General features: G+C 30.6%; 3 protein-coding genes across 4 annotated transcripts; all 3 read right to left on the bottom strand.

Moving 5' to 3' along the window:
- Positions 1-2,242: 2,242 nt before the first annotated feature.
- Positions 2,243-3,105, bottom strand: LOC107943942 (uncharacterized). The gene is made up of 3 exons (XM_041104051.1): positions 2,812-3,105; positions 2,397-2,756; positions 2,243-2,302 (listed from the first exon to the last, which is right to left on the bottom strand). The coding sequence occupies exons 1-3, from the start codon at positions 3,091-3,093 to the stop codon at positions 2,243-2,245; spliced, it is 702 nt and encodes a 233-aa protein (XP_040959985.1). The 5' UTR covers positions 3,094-3,105.
- A 1,099-nt stretch (positions 3,106-4,204) lies between these two features.
- LOC107943944 (transaldolase) lies at positions 4,205-7,358 on the bottom strand. Its single transcript, XM_016877761.2, has 12 exons — positions 7,050-7,358; positions 6,870-6,948; positions 6,691-6,766; positions 6,490-6,573; positions 6,157-6,261; positions 5,948-6,028; positions 5,772-5,836; positions 5,606-5,675; positions 5,440-5,517; positions 5,227-5,324; positions 4,984-5,119; positions 4,205-4,536 (listed from the first exon to the last, which is right to left on the bottom strand). The coding sequence occupies exons 1-12, from the start codon at positions 7,216-7,218 to the stop codon at positions 4,390-4,392; spliced, it is 1,188 nt and encodes a 395-aa protein (XP_016733250.1). The 5' UTR covers positions 7,219-7,358; the 3' UTR covers positions 4,205-4,389.
- A 642-nt stretch (positions 7,359-8,000) lies between these two features.
- LOC107943939 (probable trehalose-phosphate phosphatase F) lies at positions 8,001-12,092 on the bottom strand. Of its 2 annotated transcripts, none has more exons than XM_016877754.2 (12): positions 11,879-12,092; positions 10,834-10,934; positions 10,273-10,702; positions 10,042-10,182; positions 9,892-9,963; positions 9,679-9,807; positions 9,545-9,601; positions 9,365-9,466; positions 9,143-9,290; positions 8,983-9,053; positions 8,807-8,899; positions 8,001-8,304 (listed from the first exon to the last, which is right to left on the bottom strand). In XM_016877754.2, the coding sequence occupies exons 3-12, from the start codon at positions 10,564-10,566 to the stop codon at positions 8,251-8,253; spliced, it is 1,161 nt and encodes a 386-aa protein (XP_016733243.1). In that variant the 5' UTR covers positions 10,567-10,702; positions 10,834-10,934; positions 11,879-12,092; the 3' UTR covers positions 8,001-8,250. The 2 variants fall into 2 exon arrangements, with proteins under 2 accessions (XP_016733243.1, XP_016733245.1); XM_016877756.2 differs by lacking the exon at positions 11,879-12,092 and adding an exon at positions 11,201-11,243.
- Positions 12,093-23,825: the final 11,733 nt, after the last annotated feature.

Here is a 23,825-nt window from a genome sequence, read left to right as displayed (position 1 = left end):
CATGGTATACACCCAAACTCTTCTGGAAAAGTCATCAACAAAAGTAACAAAGTAGTGTTTTCCTCCCAATGAAGGTGTCTTAGAAGGCCCCCACAATCTGAGTGAACATATTCCAAAATACCTTTTGTATTATGGATAGCAGTACCGAATTTCACTCTCTTTTGCTTTCCCAGAACACAATGCTCGCAAAATTTTAATTTGTAAGCCTTTGCACCTTTCAACAATCCTTGCTTTGCCAGAATTTGCAAGGATTTTTCGCTGGCATGTCCCAACTTCATATGCCACAACTGCATTGAGTCCAATTCTTTGTTACCGGAAGCTGTAGCGACTGCTCCAATAACTGTACTACCTTGGTAGTAATACAAGTTATTTTTCCTGATGCCCTTCAATATCACAAGTGCGCCAGATGTCACTTTCAAAATCCCATCTCTCATAGTAACAACTGAACCATTGGATTCCAAGGCTCCCAATGAGATGAGATTTTTCTTCAAACTGGGCACTTACCGAACATCAGTCAGAACTCTGGTTGATCCATCTTGATTCTTTAATTGGATTGAACCTATCCCAACAGTTTTACAGGCATTGTCATTGCCCATATAAACAACTCCTCCATTTAGTTCTACTAAATCAGAGAACCACTCCCGGTTAGGGGACATATGATAGGTACAACCCGAATCCAATATCCACTCATCTGAATGGAACGACGATGATGATGCAACCAGTGATAGTTCAGAGTCACTAGTATCATGCTTAGCAACACAAGCATCTACAGCAGCTTTTCCCTTATTCTTCAACTTTGGACAATTTTTCTTCCAGTGGTCTTTCTCATGACAAAAAGCACATTCATCTTTCCCGAGTCTGGACTTTGACTTTGATCTCCCCTTTTGAGTTTTCTTCCGAGTGTATGAACGACCTCGGATTACTAAAGCTTCTGTATCTCTGATTGAGTTTTTCTGTTTGTCCTTCTTTCTCTGTTCATAACTGTATAAGGCCGCACAGACTTCGCTCAGAGATATATCACTCCTGCCATGAAGTAGAGTAGTTTCTAGGAACTCAAACTCCTCAAGAAGCGACCCTAACAGCATCAAAGCCAAATCTTCATCTTTGAATGTCTCATCCATATTCAGCAAATCAGTGACTAACTGATTAAATTTGGTGATGTGATCATTCATTGTGGTACTTGGGACGTATGTGAAGCGAAACAGTCTTTTCTTCAAGTGGAGCTTATTTTGACTGTTTTTCTTCAAAAAAATTTCTTCAAGTGCCACCCACAACTTATTTACAGAAGTCTCATTTGAAAAAGCATACCTCTGCTCTCGAGAAAGGCATGATCGAATTGTGCCACATGCCAACCGATTGATCACCTTCCAATCTTTCTCCTGTACATCATCTGGTTTCTCTTCATCAATGGCAATGTCTAGACCCTGCTGAAAAAGGGCATCTAGAACCTCACTTTGCCACATACCAAAATGGCCCGTGCCATCAAAGATCTCCACGGCCAATCTTGCATTTGCAATTGTCGGTCTTGTCCACATGGACGATGTTGAAGCTCCTACACCGACCGTTTTCTCCATAATCTTTCAATATACCTAAGGAAATCTTTTCTGATGTGGAAGATCAGTTTAAACTGCAACCACAGAGCATACTACGATTAACCTTCGGCTCTTGATACCACTTGTTGTTCCAATAGGGTCGGAAGCGTGTAAATTATTGTACTAAAAAATCACACAAAGTTCAATTCCCAGGGAAGAGAGGTGGATCACAAGGATCTCTTAAATACCAAGTCTTTCCTTAGTCAGAATATTCCTTCTAACGTAATTTAATAGCACAATTAAATACTACTATTATACCCTCAAATATTGAAAGAAAAATAGGACAAAAAGAACATAAGAGTTTTAACGAGGTTCGGTAAATTATACCTACGTCCCCGGGCACTAACACCAGATGATAACTTTACTATCTCCAAAATATTACAAACAAATAGAATTCCTTAAGAATTCTCAAATGGGAGAAGAGAGAAAACTAAGAGAGAAAGATTGGTTGGGATGGTGTAAATGAGAAATGGTTAGGCCTATTTATAGTTGAGGTTCAGGGACTAACTTGCAAATGGCCTAAAAAATTAGGGACCAAAATTGCAATTATCCCATTCAACTTTAAACAACTTGCCTACCATTTTTTTCTTTCGGTGCCACTTGCACCTCCCATTTTTTTGACTTTTCAACACCCCTTTTAATTTGTCTTTTCAACATATATCAGTAAGCACAGTCTTCAACAGCAACAATGCCTTCAACAATTTCATAGCCTGACAGAGAACCAAAACAAGATTTCAATATTCAATTGACTCGTAACATTTTCGATTTTAAAAAATAATTAACAAAAAATAATGACTTAATTACCTCATCCATGCCGATTTTGATAGTTTTCTCTTGGAGTGCCTCAATATCTTTGACATTAAAACTATTAAGCAAAGCTAAACTAGAAATGGTTGACATTGGCTTCTCCATACGATCATCCTTTACCATATATGTAACAACCCCTTTCACATACCCTCCCTCGTCTTCTTCATTTGATGAACTTGATGATGAGGACAACGAATTAGAACATGTTTTCTGGTTTTTCTTAACAAGTTTTGCCTGGTGACTCATCTTAGAACGACAGTTAGGACAAACAGCCTCAGGATCCTCTGCAATGTAAGAGGGACAGGGAGAAGGGCCAAAGCCAGGTCTAATATCATTGACACCTGTAAAAGCCTTTGTCTATTGAATTATTTGACGACTCAATATCAGGTAATAACGGAGGCAAGTTGGCTACACCAGAGTGGGCTAAAACTTCGGGGTTCAACAATGCTTCATTGGTTTGAAATGGCTGTTGCATATGCACATGGCTTGACTCTTCAATGCTTTTATAAAGCTTACTAAGTGAACCCACCATGCCTTCTTTGTTACGAAGCCTTACGATAGTGCCAATAGGCAATGCCATCATGTTGAAAAGGAAATCAATGAAGTCTTTGTTTGCTTCGGCAAATAAAACCCTTTGGCATTTCACGTTAACTAGGAGCTTTAAATTGACTTTGCCTTCGGTTGTGGCCGCCATGATAGAGAATCAACCTTTGAACTTAGTTCAATAGCGGGAATGCTGATTGTGTCAAACACCGAGCTATTGTTGACCCTTCTTGCTTTGTATAATCTGTTGGGTCTATTCATTAATGCATTTTCATGTGGAATATGGAGAAGTATATGTAAGTTTAAAGAGATAAATGGTTGCTTCGTGTTGAAGTAGCTTTGAGAGAAAGGTTTTAAGTGAAAAAGTAAAACACACACACACAGACACAAAAAAATGTAAATGGTCTCTTTGGGTTGGAGTTAAATAATGTGTTGATGAAGAAAAATATATTAAATGAAATAACTTTTGGGTAGGAGAAAGATACTTAAAAGAAGACGATGCCCCATGCCTCTAACAAAGCTGGGAAAAAGGGAATTGTCACCTAACAGTAAGGTTTTTAAATTGGATAGGTGGTAAAACCTTAAATTCTAAATCTATTACACCCCCTCTTTTTAATTTAATTGGTTTTATCGATTTAATCAAGTCTAATTTTAATTAAAAATTAAAGAAATTTGATTCAACGATTGATTCAACCAACTTTTAATCTCATTCAATTAACTAATTCTAAGTTATTTGCTCACAAATCATTCAAAAATGGTTTAACTCTTTATTTGGATTGATATACCAACCTATTTCTAATTCGACTAATCAATGTAGTCCGATTCCATCAACCATGCTTAAAAACTTGGTTGATGTAAGAACCCAAGAAAGGAAAAGTTTAAAAAATTTAAAATTAACTTAATAGTAACTTTAACCTTCAAAATTTATAAATTAGTTCAATCCTATTCAACAACCTTATTAATCCGCCAAAGCTTAAAGCTTTGAACTTTGAGAAATTCAATTCCACCAATTGCCGCCGCAAGCCACATCACCATATTTTATCAAGTCTTTACCTTTTAGTTGTGTATGATTTTGGTTGTTCTATTTTTTTTTTTCATTTTTTTATGTCCGTTTTATGGTTTATGTTCGACGTTAATCAATATTCTATCAACTACATCGTCTTCGAAGTGGTTTTTCTTAAAGCTTTTGTACCATTGACTTGAATGCAATTTTCAAAACAATAAGCAAAAAAAAGGTTACCACAAGCAATGGCAAAGGGGCAAACATCAACAACATCATGTTCATTGATAACAGAGAATATAAAGGATTAGCATTCAATAATTTAAAACCAGCTAAAGTTCTCAGCAAATGAAGCAAGTTTTGTTAAAACAACATAATGGAGCAGGGTACCACCACCGTCTTATTCTATGCCACACGAGAGATGCTTTGAAACGGAGACGAGCCACTTTAGACATTTGGAGGTGGCCAAATCTTGTCAAGCAATTCCTCGACTCGCTTTGCTTGATTAACGTATCCATCCAGTCCAGCAGCCAGAAGCTCCACCAATGCAGGTCCCATGGCTGATGCAAGGCTTAGTTGATCCCACTTTGTGAGCTGCATCATAGAGAAAAATACCAGTCAACAAACAATTCATGGATTTTTATAACACAAGAATGGCCTTGTTATGCATGCTTGCGTTAGTTATTTGAGCACGGAAAGATGAAGATAAACAATATTCTTTACAAAAGCCGCAAATATTGTGACGAAATCATGAATCAATGGGGTACTTCGATTACCAAGTATAACCGAATATGAAAAGAAACGAGAAAGATACTTTCTTGGTATGGAATTAATCCTAAACATGCCTAAACCGTAATTACAGTAGCAGATCAAAGTCCTAACTCCAAAGCCATTACCATATCTATATACAGGCTATTTACACATAGCTATAGCTTTAGAACCTATGCAAGGAGTGATTAATATCATACTGTAAGATAAATCTTTTTCATTATTTACTACAATATCGGTATCCAAGAATTGAGATAAGGAAAGAAAGCAGACCTCTTCGGCGGTGAAATCATATCTGGCAGCAGACTGTGGGGACAACCTCCTAACGTAAGAGTACTTCTCGTCGGGAGAAGTAATTGATTCTTTGAGTGACTGCAATACCTTCAATGGTGCAATGATATAGTCAACCCTGACAGAAAGAAACCATAAACATGGGTTTAAGAAGACAAATCAATATGTAATTCTTATTCTGTAATGATTTTAAATTAAATTGATAAGAGTTGAGTCATGTGAAACCCCAGCAAACTAAATATATCCTGCTTGTTCCGAACAGCTGCTGCCATAAGCTTTGATTTATGTCCATATTTATGAATGTAGTTATAAGCTTTTGTCACCTACAGTTACAAATTATTAGAACCAACATGGCAACTTGCGGAAATAAATTCTTAAAAGTGAAAAAATGCGGACAAAAGCCTATTCCCTAAGTATAAATATAACAGTTTAACTAACCAGAGCCAATCCAGGGTCCTCTCCTCTTTGAATAGCAGCTTCGATCTCAGGGTCACCGGAATGATTGCGTGCCCAGTCCTGAATACAGAAACGTGTTTTAAGGACAATAAAGATGTTTTCATAAGAAAGTCAACAAAATGGGGTTTTTCGGGGGAAAAAAATTTACCCTAACACGGCCGACAAAAATCTGAATAACAGAAGCACCAGCTTGGGCTGCAGCTGCAGCTTGAGCAAAGCTGAAGCCACACCAGATCAAACAATGGTTAGAGGATGAATAGAGTTTGTTATATTATAACATTCAAGCAAACATCACTGTACGTGTAATCACGTACCTATAAACAAAAGTCAAATGTGTTTGTATACCCTCAGATTCGAGCAATCTTGAAGCTTCTATTCCCTGTATATCCAACAAGCATTAACAAGAACCGGTACCGGTTATGTTCCAAGACTATATTAAGACTTAATAGCTTTATAAGTGAGTACACTGATATTGCATTGAGGTACTTACTTGCCAAGTTGAAGGAATTTTAAACAACAAGCGTTCTGGAGGAACGGCAATCTCATCATACAGCCTCAGCAAGTCATGCACCTGCAAATTTCGATAAGCTTTTAGCATCGGGCAGCATATCCGGAAAGAGAATAAGAAAACAAGATAAGCCAGTAAAACACATAAAAGGAAGTAAGAAATACAAATGGACACGTGGGAATAGACGATACCCTCCTAATAATTCCATGTGTATCGTAAGCCAAACGTGCATCCACTTCAGTTGAAACTCGACCAGGAACTAGCTTTGCCAAGTCACCACCAACATTTACTAAAGCCTACACTCGATGAACATTCGAATGTCAAAACAAACTAACGATCCAATTCGTTTTTTAGTATAAAGAAAGCCACACAAACTAGGAATAAGTAAAGATATAACAGACATTGATTTAAAACCTAAATTCACTGCATGCCTACTCTTAAATGTTGCTGCATTACCAATTAAACAAAGCTTACAGTTTATTAACTATCAAATTCGAATTCCATCCGAGAATGCGAATACGAACCTTGTTAACAAAACAAGACAACCTCAGTTCAGGATTGTCCAGCGGAGAACATGTCGAATCCGCCATAGCCATATCCACAGCATTCTAAACCAAAATACAGAACAACTTCACTCAAATATATTCACATATATATAAAAGATTTAAGCTGTCTATATATGTGTGTGTGTGTGTGTGTGTGTCAGTTTATATGAAAATGCTCACTCTAAAAATAGTATCTGGAAGGCTCAAAATGCCCAACAACAATGAAGAGCTAACAGTTGCAGCAGTTGGTGGAAACCTATAAAAAAAAATTCAATTAATTAGCGCAAAAAAGCTCAACCTATTCATTAAAACATCCATTAAAAAAATTCCCGAAGGAAAAAAAAGTTCGATTTTTTTACTTTTCAAAATCGTCAAAGATCACAGTATCAGGAACTATCTCACTGAAAGTAGACACAGCATCCAATTCAGTACTCAAACCTGAACATTCCCACAAATTAAAAACAACCCATCACTTAAAAACCAATGAAACAACTAAAATGATTACATATTTAGCTAAAAAATCTGAACAGAACAAGTACCAGTGTCAACAGAAGAAGAGGAACCAGAAGAGGCACGAAGAACTGGAAAAGATCTGTTGAATTTGAAGAGTAGAGTTGAAGAAGATGACCCATTTGCAAATCCCAATCTTGATTTAGGTAAAGAAGATGAAAGAAATGAAGAAGGCGGAGATTTCAAGGTGACTGACATTTTTTTTTCGTTATTTTTGGAAGTTAAAAGCTTGAGCCTTTAACTAATGTATATATGAGTTTATAATGGTGTATGTTCTTTTTCTGTGTAGTTTAACAGAAATTTAATTGAATTCTATAGATAAATGAAATGCCAATATTGAATTTTGAAGAAATAAGCTTTGAATTTTTTTAATCTGGTCCATCTACATAAAATATAATAGGTTAAATTTAGCTATTACTCCCTATACCTTACAAAAGTTATAGATTTAGTCACTATAATTTGATCAATTTTAACCCTGTACTTTTTTAATTTGTCAATTTTAGTCTTTATACTTTTTTTAATTTTGAAACTTTAATCCTGACCCATATAGTAGTTATTAAATCCGTTTAGTTAAATTTAATTATTAGTCATGTACTATGCATATAGTTTTAAATTTATAATCCACTAATTGGATTTAGCGTGTTTAACGGTTATCATTAGTTGAGGACTGGAATTATAAATTTTGAAAAGTAAAAAAGACTAAAAATGACCAAATAAAGATCAAAGTACAAGGTCTAATAGCAAAATTTAACCAATATAATACTGTTCAACCAAATATGTATGTACTAATTTTTTTTATTACATTTAGTACTTATTTGATATAATAAAAATTTTGTAAATTTTAAAGAAATACATTTTTTTAATAACCTTTTACTTTCTTGATGATAAAATCAAAGCAAAAAATATCATCTTGGGTCCTCCGCCATTAACTAGAAAATTCAGTGCTTACTTTCTTAAGATTTGTGATGAACATAATCCAGTGAAAAAAAGCTTTGTATGAATAATTTTATATAAAAAAAATTGTTATAAATTAACAATTGCAAATTCCCTTCAAAGAAATAACAATGACCAATGTAATAAAAATGACTGGTTTCATTGGGGGATAATCATTGCTAAAAATTGAAATGGAAAATTACATTATTTGCAAAATATAAAAATAAAAACTAAATTATCCTCTTCAATGAAAATTTTATTCTGCCTTTTTTTTGCTCCCAAGTCCTTGCTTTTCCTTCAAGCTTCTTCAAGCCTCTTCCATCTCACCAGTGCCTTCAGAAATTTCTTCACCTGCATTCATAGTTTTCATATTTGTAAATACCAATCATTGTATTATATAGATTGAGATCATAAAAACACCATGAATGCTTTATATTAAAAATCAGATTACATATTGCTCTCTCTACTCAAAATGAGCAAAGTAGTTCCTGTAAGGTTAAAAACCAGCGTGGCCAACAAAATAATCGAACAGTAATACATGACGTGCCATATATACCTCATATTAATGTGCAGGGACCAATTTTAATAATGAAAATGAATAAATTTTTTAACATAAGGACGAATTTGCTCTTTGATTAAAGATACAAGGACTAATTTGCCTGATTTTTATAGTAGAGGGGGCAACATACAATCAAACTCTTAATACCGGACCTCAATGATACTTTAAATATTGAGATCCTTTAATTCTAACCCAAGCTCAAAATTTTAAAAGGAAAATTATCTAAAACCCGAAATAACCTACCAAATAAAACCTGAAAAACCAAATATACAATTCTTGATAAGGATTTTGTACCTCTGATGGGTCCCTGACAGAGAAAATTGCATTGCTTTCTTTAGGCACTGAAGATACCAAGATTCCATAACCCATATTTCCTTCCTTTAAGACCTGGATTTAGATGTTTTTTAATATTAGAATCTAAATGGCATTGGCAATGGCAACACATAATAAAACAGCTCTGCAATACTTACCTTAAACGCATCCTCATCTGTTTTGTCATCTCCAATATAGATTGGGAGCACATCATCTCTATCACTTAGCCCTGCATTTCATTTTTTTACATACATATATCATTCATTACACTGATAACTCAAAAGCTTTGAAAGTTCATCATGTTAACCAAGAACATACCAAGAGATTCAAGCAGAAATTCAACCGCCTTCCCTTTATTCCAGTCAATCACAGGACGGACCTCTAAAACCTTCCGTCCATGCGTTAATCGCAAACGAGGATAGTCTTTCAGAATATCATGAACGCATTGCGCAATAATAGGCCAGTTCTGAAAAAGGAAACAAATATTCACTTAGATGAGCAACATGCTCAGTAATTATGGAGCTTCTTTTAAGTTCTTACCTTTTCTTCTACGTTACGGTAATGTACTGAGGTGCAAAACTTGTGATTCTCAACCTTTGCACCCTTAATATCTTTAGTGTTCTCGACAAGGGTTCTAAAAACCTGCAAGACGTATGAACAATGTTTGTTTTATATGTTAACTGAAACATGTTCCGGAAAAACAATGAACAAAGGACGCACCTCGTCAATCATAGGTATGAATTCTCTAGCAGGCTGGAAAAGGTTTACCTCCTTGCCCTGTCATATAGATAGTTATGCTTTCAATATATATCACCCGGTTTGATGAGTTCTTACGAAATATTACGGGTACATACCTCTTGGTCAATTGATCTAACACAGTTTGGATGGCCATCATCAGACTCTGTATGTTTCACAGGGCCCATAATGTCCATCCCATGACTACCAGCATAAAAAAGTTCAGTTAGTCCTACCAATTTATAAACCTGTTAAAAAAAATGCAATAAATCAGATCCTATTGATGCAAAGATGGTAACTACAACAAAGTTCCAGAATGCTCTACCATCTACCTTATCACGACTTCTGCCACTAATAATAGCTGTCGGAAAATACTTCGCAACATTTCTCACAGCAGAACGCATCTAAAAAGGAAGATACAAGTTTTAATCAAAGGCAAATGAAGACAACATGCAAGCATTGAAATAGACTGTCATACTTACAGCATCAGACATAAAAGCTCGATCTGGATCATCTACGATAGGAGAAAGAGTACCATCATAATCTAGAAAAACAGCTATCTTCTTGTTCTTGGCATGTTTCGAGATTTGCTCAAAAGATTTAAGTGCAGATGGATATTTAATCTATGCATATAAACAGAAGAGCATAAGTAAGCACAAGCAACCTTATATACATATGGAAATATATATATATGTCATCAAATTTTAAATTACCATCCAGGAATGATAAGCAATATCGATATCATCAGCGGCAACCTCAATATTGAACCCCTTGATCAACTTCTTACGAGGGGGAGACGAAGATTTCATAGCATCCAACCAACCATTAGACCGAACATCATCGAGTTTTGCAGGTTTCTTCCTAGGAGTCATCTTATACTTACCAGGGGACAAAGATCCACCAGATTGTGGATACGAAAGCAGATTTGAATGAATGCCTAACCTTGACTTGTTTATCGGAATCGGATCAGTAAGAACAGGAGATGAATGATTAGGCTTCAAATCCATTAGCTTCAAATCACCTTTTTTATCGAAGTACACTTATTTAGCCAACCCTTTTATCTATGAAAAACCACCTCTTCAATGTCTTCTTATCACTGCTTCTCGGCGATAAACTGTCCATCAATCGCAGCTTACCTGAAAACTAATGATCACAAGGCCAAAACATACATAAATACGTATGATCATAAGACCAAAACATATGAAAATACGTAAATACTTTAAAATTTAAAGATTTTTCTCTTGTTGTAATACATTTGATACGTATATGTATACCTTTTCATCTCCAAAGCTACACCGAATTTATGACAAAAATTGAACTTTTCTCGATACCGATAACAGCAGGGATTCGAAACAAGATCAAAATGTGCTTAAATCTGCATGTATTAGAGTAAAAACAAGCATTAAACTGTGTATAAGTAGTGATCCAATGAAATGAAATCACATGAAGAACATTGCTTTCTGCACAAAACAAAGCAAAATAAATATACCAAAAGATCACCAATATATGAAGATAATATATATATGTAAATAAAAAACCTTGATAACATACAAAATATCAATGAAAAATCATAGCCATACATTGCAAATTATAAAAAAATTGATAAAAACATACAACCACTGTTAAATTATATAAGACAACCTAATCTATGGTCTCCACTCATTGTCATTTCTTTGTCTAGATTCATATAAAAAAAAGAACTAAATGAAATGACAAGTATATATAACTACAATACACGTATTGCATACGTATAAAAGAAGAAACTTATACATAAATACACGTATTTGTATGTAAGGTGGGCCATTAAAGTGATGAAATTGCAGATTTTAAATCTATACATCAACATCATAGTTTAATAAACAGAAAAAGAAAAAAAAAGTATTAAATCATAAAAAGAAAAAGAAATAATAACTATTAAGATATTAACTCCCTTGCATTGACAAGACACTGCAACTACCAAAACGACCATTTACTTTGAACCCCCACCATAAAAATTATATTTTTAAATTAAATTAAAATTAAAGTAAGAGGTAAAACACATGAACACCGTTCATTAAACATGGAAAAGAAAAAGTCAAATATTAACGAAGATTCTGGGCATAATATCAAGTTTTTTTAAGGATTTATCTTGATACACCATTTAAACAATAAAACCGAATCTGGGTTTTTATATATGTATTGTTTTTGTTTCGTTTTCATATGCATGGACGTTGAAAAAGGGATCTTAATCATTAAGGAATCAAAAGAAAAAGAACATAACAATGGGAAAAAGGGTTTCCGAAGAAAAACCCCATTCTTTAACGTAAATGATTAACGAACCTGATTGATGAGGTGAAACCCAGAAAAGATCTGATCTTTAAAAAATGCAGTTGTAAAGAGAAAAGGGAAAAAACAACGAAAAGGGGAAGCACGGAGATGTTTGTGGAAATGCAACAGAGAAACGAAAGAGAATAAGAGACTAAAAACGAACCCCAAAAATTGTGTAAAATTAAAGAGAGTTTTTGAAGGAAAACTGAAACGGTGAAATATATAAACGAAAGAGATGGAATGGAAATAAAATTCCCTTTAAAACGTGTTTATCAAGGTAACCTAAAGGTGTAAAAAAAAATTGATTTTACCATTTTATCCTTCTTATAATAAATAATTATTTTTAATTTTAAATTATTAATATACTTATCTATATATCATAATTAAAATATATCTGAAAAACTTAATACATAATTTGTTATCTAAATTTGAAGTTAACAGTGTTAGCTTTTTTAATGTTTAATTCGGGGTTTAAAGTTAATTTAATAAAATTTTATAATTCGTTAATATATTGATAATTAGTTTTCATCAAATCTACCTTAAAACTCAATTCAAGTTACATTCATCAAGCTGTATTTAACAAATTAAATACAAAATTAAACAGAGTTATAATCGGCACTAAATTTATTTTATTAAAGAAATAATAAAAATTCAAACCTAATAATATTAACAATTATATTTCATCAATCAATCAATCCTAAAACTTGAATTAAACACTAAAAAAATTAATATTATTACCTTTTTGGTATCAAAATATATAACTTCTATCTAATACAAGTACCATATTGGACCAAAAATACACTTCAATACGCTCAAACTCACATATTCGTACACTGACAACAATAGTAATCCCAACCAAGCTAAGACTCAATTAACAATTAATTTTTAATTTTTTAAATATTAAGAAATAATTTCTAAATTTAATGAATTAATATTATTATTAATGAATTTTAGAAATAGATTTGTTGTTAATAATAATATTATAATTAGTCTAAAAGAAATGTGGAAGGTTGCTATTAACTTGTAAGTGAACCGGAAAGTGACTTGTGGTTGAAAATTGAGGGGAGTTATGTTAATGCCACGTGTAAGAGTATCAAGCTGACGAGGCGACGTGTCAGATTGGACCCACGACAATCGCTTTCTTGCTTAGCTGGCAGTCGTAATTGTTTTTTTTAGATATAATAATAATAATAAAGGAAAATGAAATAAATTATTTTTTTGGTAAAATTCTGGTTTTGGATGCTCAAATTTTCTATTCAATTTTTTACCTCAATTTTAACATTTGGTGGCTCTCTTTATTATAAAGATTTTTATCGAATTATTTTATTTAATAATAAATATATTAATTTAGTCCATATATTATTAAAATATATATTAAATAAGATTAAATTTTAATACAATTAACATTTATTGTGTCATAAATTAGACATAAAATAATCCACGTCATTAACAATTTCAATTAAAAAAACATTATGAAATTTTAAAAGAAATATTTATTTTAGCATGAAAAATTAGAACGAATTCAATAAAATTAATCGTAATTAAATTATGTCAAATTAAAATATATAGATCAATTTTAAATTTAAATATAATATAAAAACCGAAATTAGAATTAAATGTCGGGAAAAAGGGGTGAGGGATATTAAAAAAGAAAAAGAAAAAAGGCAGCAGCCGTTTTAGCTTGTTTACAGCACAAATCTCGTGAGAGAATTCACGTGGCTTAGCCATTTAAGCTGCCAAAGCCCACTTTTAATTGTTCAACTTCAATTAAAAAAAGTAGTTTTATAAAAATCAAAATATAATATTTTAGTTAATTTTTTTAATATGAAGAAAATGGGAAAAAATATGTTATGTTTTTTAAAAGATTTTATGATGCACAATGGGACCTAGAATAGTACCTCATTGAGGTTTGGCCATAAATATTTTTTTTAGCATCATACATATCACATTAATTAAGTAAAATTATGTTCCTAATTTCGTACGTTGTTATAAAATCAGATGGCGACATATTATTTGAAATTAAAATTATTTCTAAAATTTATAGATAATGTGTTTATTTGATTAATTGATAGTTCACAAAATCACACCATTAATATATTAAATATAGATGATAATATTTTTAAAATGATTGTTAACCCTAAAACGGTCTGATCGATCAACTCTTGTTTAGTCGAAGGGAAAAAAGGTTTTATTACGATGTGGATCTTACCTTCCCATAGACGCATCATGTTATGATCATTAACCGTTACTTTCTAAGTTAAATGCAAGAAAAAGTCTTATTTAATTCGAGCATCCGCAATTAAACGTGCAAGTTTTCTATTTCAACATAAGTTTTGCCTCATTCTTCATTTGTTATATATTTGTTTTTAATTTGTAATAGTAAAACTATCAAATATATATAATGGTTAATTTAATTAAACATCTCTAAACTATCTCTTAGATTTTAATTGGTTTTAAAATTTCAAAACATGCTAATTAAGTCCTTAAAGTGTCAATATAGTATCAATTAAATCCTGTTGCTAGCTTAGCCATTAGCAAAATGACATGAACTTATCTAAAACATGAGGATCAAATTGCAAGCACATATGTACTTACTGCAATGGCAATTTGAATATAATGCGTTTAAAAAATAAGTCCTTATTTGCTAACTATCATTTTTTTGACATGGCAAATCCACATCGTCCATGCAATAGGATACAATACTCATGATTATAATTTCATCTTTGTGTTTTAAAAATGTTCCACATTTGTTTTAAACCAACATTTAATACATGAATTGACAACTAAATTAATTGAAAGTCATGATTAATATAATATTAATACTTTAAGGATTCAATTAAAACGTTCAAAGGTCAAAAGATCAATATAGAATCTAAATTTTATATATATTGAACAATTTCATTATATATTTTGATCATATCTGTATTTTTTGACACAATATCTAGAATTACCCCTAATCTCTCCTTAACTGATAAATAGGAGGATAATGCGTTTCAGCGCACTCGGACTCACATCCTCTTACGTTAACAACAATGCCCATATCGATTGAGAGCTCAATCCACTAAATTATATATAATTAATTAAGATGTCTGATGCAGTTAACCTTAAAAAATAAATATTTTAATGCTATATATATATATACAATTTTTTTATCGTGAATATTAAATTTATGCACTAACCATATATAACAATACTTAAAATATAAATCCAATTGAATTATGTGCTCTAATTTAACCCAAACATTTGTTGTGTAGCACTAAATGGTGGATAAGATTAAGCAATTATTTAAAATAAGAAGAAAATAACTACTGTATATGACTAAATATATAATTATTAATTTTGGAATTTTTGGTTTGTTTTCTTTTGCAAATTAATTTAATTTAATGATAGTTTTTTAATTTGATTTATTGGCTATCCGCCACTTAAATAAATGGTTTCTCATGTTGGTTTCATGTATAGCAGTAAGCAAAGATTTTATAGATTCATCTATTAATTTTAAAATAATGATATATATATATAATATAACATACAAAATAGATATGGTCACTGCCTTGCTAGATATTTTAAAATAAAAAATCGATATACTCGAAGCACGTAGATTCAATTTTCAGTAATCAGTTCCTAAAATAATAGTAATTCATTAAATATTTTACATGTAAGATTGACAATATAACATATAAATATATTTTTTAAAAATGTATATTTTGAAGTTGACAAAAATTTTAATATAATGTAGTTGGTGTTGTCTCCGATATTCAGAGTTTAAGTTATATTATGTGTAGATCATGTCTAGATTTATTTTAGTCTAGTCTCGGATATATTTCAGGTATGCTTTATATAGATTTGATTCTAATTATAATTATTTAAAAATATATTATTTGCGATTGTACTTGTGCTTGTAAACTCCTTAAAAGACGATAAACTCTAAGTTTATGTTAGATATTAAGAGATTGGATTGTTAAAATAAGTGTCGATAATGACAATAGAATGATCACAAAAAAAATAAAAATAAGAACATACAAATTTTACGTGGAAACTCTTTCGAAAAAAATCATGGGCAAAGGAGAAGAAATTCACTAATGTTGAAAAATGAATGGTATAAGAGGAGCTTCGACTACATCTATTTAAATGTTGAAAAACCTTATTCTAATAAATGTTAAATAGAAGAAAAGTAATTCTATACAGGTTCTATTTGTGCTGCATAGTCTATATTTTCTTTAACAACTTTATAACATTGATTTTATTAAAATTCTATTGATATTACTTGATAATAAACTTATCAATGAAGTAAAAAATATTTTTTTAGAGCATTGTAGTAACAATCATGTCCCATTGATACCATGATTGCTTATACATCAACGTTGTTTGAATTAAATTTGTTTACGGATTGGAATATTAATATACAGAGGAGTATTGAATTGATTGATTTGGGAATTGGAACAGATCGGTTAAATTGAGAAAAAAATTGATTAAATCGATTGAACTAGAACTTTAATATTTTTAATTAAACTTGACAAATCAATCGAATCGATAGTTTGATCTGTTCAACCACCAACTCAATTTTGAAAACTTTGTTACAAAACTTCTATTTTCTTAGACTGCAGTTTACACCCCTCCACTCAAAAAATAGACAAATTAGTCAATATACGTTAGATTTAAGAGCAAATTGATCATTCAATAAAAAAAGTTATTTTTTATTGTTAAAACTAGTATTTATACATCAGTATGCGGTACATATGGTACGCCACGTGTCACAGTTAAGTTACTCTGTCAACTATGTCAATTTTTAACAATATAAATTGCTTGAAATTTTTAACGAAAAAAACATATTTACTCTTTGATCTAATATACAAGTATTAATTTACTAATTTTTTGAATAGATAAAAAAATATAATTTAAATTTTAATACAAGAAATTTCATAATACTTTTACCTAAATATTCAAGATTTAATCAAAATATTTACATATAATTCTTTAATAACAAATAAAAATATTAACACGTTACGTTATCTGCACTGATATTATAAAAATTTGAAGAACTAAGAAATCACTTTCAAAGTAAGTTTGGGATCCTTAAATATCTTCATCTGATGACAAAACTACAATCTCGTATTTTAATTCCATTGACATATACAATGTTTGATTAAAAAAAGGCATATAAAATACAATGTAATAAACAAGAAAATTACAAAGTGAGAGTTAGGCAAGTACGGTTTCGCCGCGGTTACGTGAAACCACCTTGGATACACGTGGGCGAATCTCTGTCCCTATCCTAAATGACAAAACTCCAGACCCCACATCTTCCAATGCACCCAATCATTGACACCGGTTCTCTCATGACGTGGCTGTTTTTCATGTTTGGGATTTCACGATTTACGAGGAAGTTGTTGGATGACGTGGCTGTGATGATATGACGAGAGAGACCTGACTCGGTGCTGAGTTTACCTTATTCTTATCGGTCAAATTTTTATTTTATCTTCCTCTATTTTAAAAATTAAAAAATATATATAAAATCTAGAAAAAAAATATAAAATATAGAAAGTGAAAAACTATTTAAAAAATAAAAGTAATTAATAATGCATAAAATTATAAATAATTAAATATTTTTTATTAAAAATTAAAAATTAAAAGTATAAAAATAATCTTAAACAATATAAACATAATATTAAAATTTTATATATTTTTTGTTTTTAATAATTTAATAGTTTATATGTTTTTTCTAAATTATATATTTTTGTGAATTTATATATATATATTTTTTAATATGTATATATATTTAATAAAAGAAATTGTTTGTTTTTACATAATAATGCCACTTGGTGCTTTGTGATTGGCTATAAATTTTTTTAACATATGTTAAAAATAGACTAAAATATATAACGGAAGCATACATTAGGTACTAAATTACAAAATGAGTGTACTTTAAGTACCAATTTGGGCTAAAAAATTTTAGGTACCAAAGTGAAAAAATGGATATATTTTAGAGGCTAATTAAGCTTTAATTTATATGGTAATTTAGATTGTGGATTCGAATATTCGTAGATATTTAATCTGTTTTTAATGGATTTGAATATAGTAGATTCGAATAATATTCAAAATTTAAAATTACTATCAAATGCGAATTCAAAATAAATATTCGAATAATTTAAAATATGCATATATTCGACTAACCATTATTCTTAATTTTTATTCAAATTATAGTTGACTTTTATTTCTTTATAAATCCAGAGTTTTGTTTACTTGTATTACAAGTTAAAACAGAAAAAATATAGTAAAAAAAAACATTTAAACAATTCAAATAGAAGGTTAGGTCGTGTTCTTCATCAATTTATTCAAACATAGGTAGAAAAAAAAAACACTTAAATTATATTAAAATAGCTTTCACCATTAAAATAAAAAGAAATTACTGGAGGAATTAAGAGGTAAATTTGTGGAGAAGAATATTTGTGAAACTTTTTCATCATCGCTTACATCATTAGACAAAACTTGTAAGATTAATTTTCCTTTACGATTTGTTAAAATATGGGGAGTAACATAGTTTTCCAAGCTTTTTGGATGGACGCATGTTCTTCCATGGAACCTACTTTTTACCAATTCATCTAGACTTTTATCAGTCATGGACATAGTCTTTACGATGGGATGGAGTTATCATGAGTTATGTCGGATTTTTTAAATAAAAATCTTAATCTAAACTCGTGGTGAATCTGGTTTAATCTATTTAAATAATCTAAATTCAGACTAAATACATCATCTAACTTAAAGAGGAGTTTACTTCACAAAAGAAAATAATTGTAAACTTGATGGATGAAAAGATTTGATTGTTTCAACTTTCATATAATGACCATCATAGGTAAATTAAGTAGAATTTAAATAATTATGTATAGTTTTGATATTATAAATGAGATTAATATGAATCCGATTCGGTTAAATCTATAGACACTTATAAAAAGAAGGAAAGCGTACGATTAGATAAAAACCATCGGCAATGGTTTGTCTCTCAACTTTGGTTCAACCAACAAGATCATTATTGTCCATTGGTCGAACCCTTGGGTGCCATTGTCAAAAAATAGTTAAATGATTATTGTTAAATTCATTAAGTTTTGTTATTTTTAAAATCTGATGCAACAAACAGATTACCATATTTATAATGTCATGTCAACTTGTTATTTCCACACATTACTCACTAAAAATCAGTAAATAGATTAATGATTGTCATTTGTGTGAAGACTGAAGTTTCAAAATTTGGAAAAGCATAAGGATTTAGAACTATCCAATTTAGGGGCGAAGCCAAAAATTTAGGGGATCGAAATTAAATTGTAATTTTTATAATAGTAAAAATGCAATTTTACCATTTTAATAGCCTCTATCTTTATAATTTTTAAATGATTAAATCAAAATTTTATCATTTTTAAGGGGAGTCAAAGTATAATTTTATCTTTACTAATTTAAAATTTTAAAAATTTCAAATGACTTAAATAAAAAATTTTCCATTTTAAAGGGACTGAGATTCTGTTAGCCCCTGATTTCGCCCCTGATTCAATTGAAGAATATAGGCTAAATTTACGATTCTACGTATAGTACAAAACTAATAAGTGAACTATATTATTTAAGTCAAAACTGAAACTAAATTCACGATACATAGGCTAAAAGCAGAATTTAACCGTCCAAAAATTGAGAAGCAGAAAGAAGGTTCCTCACCGATGGTTAGTTACCACCAAATTATATAGTTAAGCAGTTATTGAATTGAGTTCAGCTTCGTTCCAAAGTGAACCCTAAAACCCCTTTTTTTTTTCCTTTTATAATTTGTGACCAGCAACGTGCAGTTGTGCCTGAAATATATAAAAATGACAGCTTGTTCCTATAGCTTTTGCTATCAAACAAGTTTCAATCAATTAATACAAACTCCTTGCTGTGGGGAGTCGGCCACGTAGATATTTCACTAGTTCGTCGTATACCCATTTAGACTTGTGAATGGGGTTTTAGGTAACACTAATTTGGGTTTTTAAAATTTTTAATCATTTCGTTTCAGATGAATTTGGAGTTCAATTCGGTAGCTTAGTCACATCGTGAGATATATTTTGCAATTTTCTTTTAATTTACCAACAAATATCCCAAGGTTTTCCCACTTCAGCTATAACTCCACATATTTTAGCTCCTATCAATGTTTTAATAATAGGATAAATAGTGAAACTGATTAAACCATCGGTTTTTTATTTGACTATTTAGGGGTGAAGAAAAACTTTTAGGGGTCGAAGTTAAATTGTAATTTTTACGATAGTAAAAATATAATTTTACTATTTTAATAGCCTATATCTTTATAATTTTTAAAGGACTAAATCAAAATTTTATCATTTTTAGAGGGGGCCAAAGTGAAATTTTATATTTATTAATTTAAATTTTTAAAAAATTTAAAAAGCCTAAATAAAAAATTTTCCATTTTGGAACCCTTACCAACCCCCTTAGCTACACCCTTGCAACCATTGGTTCAACAATAATTAAAATATCATAAAATTAAAGATATATACATAAATTTGATTCAATCGTTGAATTTTTGTTCCGATTTCCAATTTTTTACCAATTCTAAACAATTTGCGTAGAGGCCAATTCAACCTTTATGTCCATAGTCTAGATCGATTTTTACCCCCATTTCTAATTCTTTTTATCAATTCTTGGATCAATTGATCGGTTTGGTCTGATTCAAAAAACACCGACCCATACCCTCACACACAAAAAAGAAATACACTCTTTCAGAATAAATATAAACTATCATTAAGTAGACTAATTGATATCTATTTTATACGGTGCACTCTTTTATTTGTGAGAACATGAGTTCAAATTTGTGAATATTTAAAAGGAAAATTTTAAATTATGACACATTATCTCGTGAATTAAGTTATAACATTTTGAATTCATGATTTTATATATTAACTCAATTTAAATTTAGAATTCAGAATTGAATCGATAGGACTAAATTAAGAATTAAAAAAGAGATTAGTATAGCCATGAGATTCACATTCAAGGTTGTCAAAATTTTTTAATTAGAGCCCATCAACTACCACATTTAGCCACTTAAAATATAATTTTATTCTCTAATTATATGCACTTAACATTAACTGTTCCAATCTAGAAGATTGCATGCAATCCTACCATATGTACATAACTTCATTTTTAATGTGTTGACAATGAAGTTTCTCTATTTTCATTTGCATCTGCCAATTTTTAAATTAATTTTTCAATTTCACTTTTTAAAATTTTATTTCAGATGAATAAAATAATTTGTATAAATATGAATGCTCCCATCACCGAAAGTGAATATTAATTTTCCATCTTTCAACAAATAATTTCACACAATTAATTAATCAAGTTGACAATTGGGTGCATTATATTCCCATGATTTATTTTTATGTTTTTTTTTTAAATCTAATCATAATTTATGCTTGGGTCACAAGTAACTCACATGCCCCAAAATAAATATTTTCAACTAACTTGAATTTTTGGTATTACCATAAATTTAAGGTGAATTCAGATTCGAATTTTTTTTAAATGATTTAAACTTGAAAATTCACTTAAGGTGGCACCAAGGAGGATAGACAATGGGTTTGGTCCCTTTTGATTTGATAAATTAATAAAATGGAGAAATTTTTATTTTGGCCCTCCAAAATTTCACAAATTTCTAGCTTTACCCCTTATTGGATCCAACTCGATTTGAAGTAAAAAATCAACAACACGGATCCATTTAACTTGAAGTTGCCTTGAATTTTAAATTAATCCAAATTCAAATGACCTAAATTAAAAATAAGACAATTTGAATAACCCAAAAACACGATTTTGCATGTGTGTTCTCATTAATGGTATTTGAGCCAAATAAAAAATCAACCGAGATATCAATATAAAGAATGATATTGAACTAATTGGATTGAAAACTGATACGAATGAAATAAACCAATTAAGAAACAATTAAATCTGGGATTGAATTTTTTTTAATTTAATAATTTTTAATCAAACTGATAAATGATTAACATTGGTGCTCATGCATGTCTAGCGCAGGAGGAGACAGAGACAGAGAGACAAGACAGTTCTGTGAATTTTCCTCAATAGGAAAAGAACCAATTACAACAGTGAACAACGAGTGTGTCTTTTTTTTATTTGTGTGTGCATGGACTAGAATCAATTTGGCTTATAGATAACTTAATAAAAAGGAACGAATACCAATTATCGACATCATTTTGTCTGGACAGTGGACTTTAAGGTTGTAAGATATTTCAATCTCTTATATGCAAAATTATATCATATTATGTATTATGTAGGGCGAGACCCATTAATGGCTAAAACTCTCCAAGCTCAGGTGTTCAGAGCCAAGTTGACCCTGCAAAGATACTCCCATATTGCACATTATTGTGACGATTACTGATTTTTCAAAGATTTTCATGAGTTGGAAACTTACCTTCTTGTCTTAAATAGCTTTGTAAGAGCTTTTCATCTACATGCACCCTCTCCCTCAACTTGTCATAAAAAGACAATAATCTTTAAGATCATCAAATTAGGTCTCATTAATTTCAATTGATTTCGATGGCGAATAAAAATGGAAGAAAGTGATATTCGAATCCTTTGATTTAGGTGGAGAAAGCTAAAGTTTCGGTGCATGTCACATGCACAAGCAAAATACTATATTCTAATTAATATTATTTACCTTATGAAAATATCTCTTTCGAGATATTATGCGTTTAAACACGTTTAAAATTATATTTTTCGAATTATTGTAATAACAATGATGTCAACTAAAGACAAGCTAAAAACTATTTAAAAAAGTGAAAATTTTGAAAGTTTTGCTCAAAGGGACCAGCAAAGACCCCTACCTCTTCGGCTTCGTCTTGAATCAAAGGGGCCAACGCCCCCACCATCCTGTAGCAGACTATGAATGCCCTTTAAAAAATGAATTATTTTGGATGGATTCTGTATTAAATAATTTGACTGAACTTTGCTAACATTTATTTTCAACTTTAATGAACTTTGGTTCATTTTTTCTAATTTGATCAAAGCATAAAAAAACATACAAACGAAGAAAAACAACTAAAATTTCTGGTTATGGCAATCCCTTGTTTTTGTTCCATTGACGAGGACAAGCTCTCCGTTTTCGGTTCTGTTTTTGGATCCATTCGTAAAAAGGGAAACCCAAACTGTGGGCTGTTGAAATTTGGTCTAAAGGCTTTCTTTTTATAAGTTAAAACAAATACACGGGCTTTTTACATTGTGATCTGATTTCCTAGCTGTGGTAGTTAGTAGATGTATCGAGCTGATTAAATTATAAAAAGTTTATAACTTGAAAATATTTAACCCGAATTCAGAATTCAATTGAATCATTAAACTTATCCAAACCAAAACCAACTCGAAATGAAGAAGTATGCCAAAATGTTAGAATTGAAAGCGATCAAAATTAGGAGTGTAAATGAGATACTAATACTCATAAGTTATTCGAGTTTGAGCTACTACATATTAAAAATGAAACAGACTTAATTGAGCTTGAGTTTAAAAATAGATGATCGATCAAGCTCAAATAAAGTATCAAGTCTTGAATTTTGAGTCATCAGACTCGACTTGACTTGATTATACCCCTAATCAAAATCCAAAATGATATAAGGTATCTTAAAATGACTTGAACTCAAAATAATTAAAACACAAAATGATACAAATCCATGATGTTCTATTCAAAAGACCCAAACCTTAAACTCGAATGATTAAATTTTCAAAGAAACTTTAAACCCGAAACAATCTGAAACAAAAAGTAATCAAAATGGAAATAACTCAAAAATTTTAAAACTTAGAAATCACCAATTAACTTCGCAGTTTGAACCCAATTTCCAATTCATCAATGGGCTATAATTCCAGTAAACCCTAAGATTAAGAACAAAATGAAGGCCCATACTTTTGATAGGCTATATATTACCTTCCCATTTTTCCC

Source organism: Gossypium hirsutum, chromosome A03 (assembly GCF_007990345.1).
Source record: "Gossypium hirsutum isolate 1008001.06 chromosome A03, Gossypium_hirsutum_v2.1, whole genome shotgun sequence".
In the NCBI taxonomy this organism is placed as follows: domain Eukaryota; kingdom Viridiplantae; phylum Streptophyta; class Magnoliopsida; order Malvales; family Malvaceae; genus Gossypium; species Gossypium hirsutum.
The sequence above is the reverse complement of the archived record's forward strand: the minus strand, read 5'-3'. Positions and strand labels throughout refer to the sequence as shown.

Coding starts and splice junctions, on each gene's coding strand:
- LOC107943944 (XM_016877761.2), bottom strand. CDS start 7,218: ATGTCAGTCACCTTGAAATCTCCGCCTTCTTCATTTCTTTCATCTTCT. Junction 6,574..6,690: donor TTCCAGATACTATTTTTAGA/GTGAGCATTTTC, acceptor ATTTTGGTTTAG/AATGCTGTGGATATGGCTAT. Junction 5,676..5,771: donor CATTTGACTTTTGTTTATAG/GTACGTGATTAC, acceptor GTGTGGCTTCAG/CTTTGCTCAAGCTGCAGCTG.
- LOC107943939 (XM_016877754.2), bottom strand. CDS start 10,566: ATGGATTTGAAGCCTAATCATTCATCTCCTGTTCTTACTGATCCGATT. Junction 8,900..8,982: donor CAGATGAGGATGCGTTTAAG/GTAAGTATTGCA, acceptor ATCTAAATCCAG/GTCTTAAAGGAAGGAAATAT. Junction 8,305..8,806: donor CTGTCAGGGACCCATCAGAG/GTACAAAATCCT, acceptor CTATGAATGCAG/GTGAAGAAATTTCTGAAGGC.
- LOC107943942 (XM_041104051.1), bottom strand. CDS start 3,093: ATGGCGGCCACAACCGAAGGCAAAGTCAATTTAAAGCTCCTAGTTAAC. Junction 2,757..2,811: donor AAGTTTTAGCCCACTCTGGT/GTAGCCAACTTG, acceptor ATAATTCAATAG/ACAAAGGCTTTTACAGGTGT. Junction 2,303..2,396: donor TCAAAATCGGCATGGATGAG/GTAATTAAGTCA, acceptor GTTCTCTGTCAG/GCTATGAAATTGTTGAAGGC.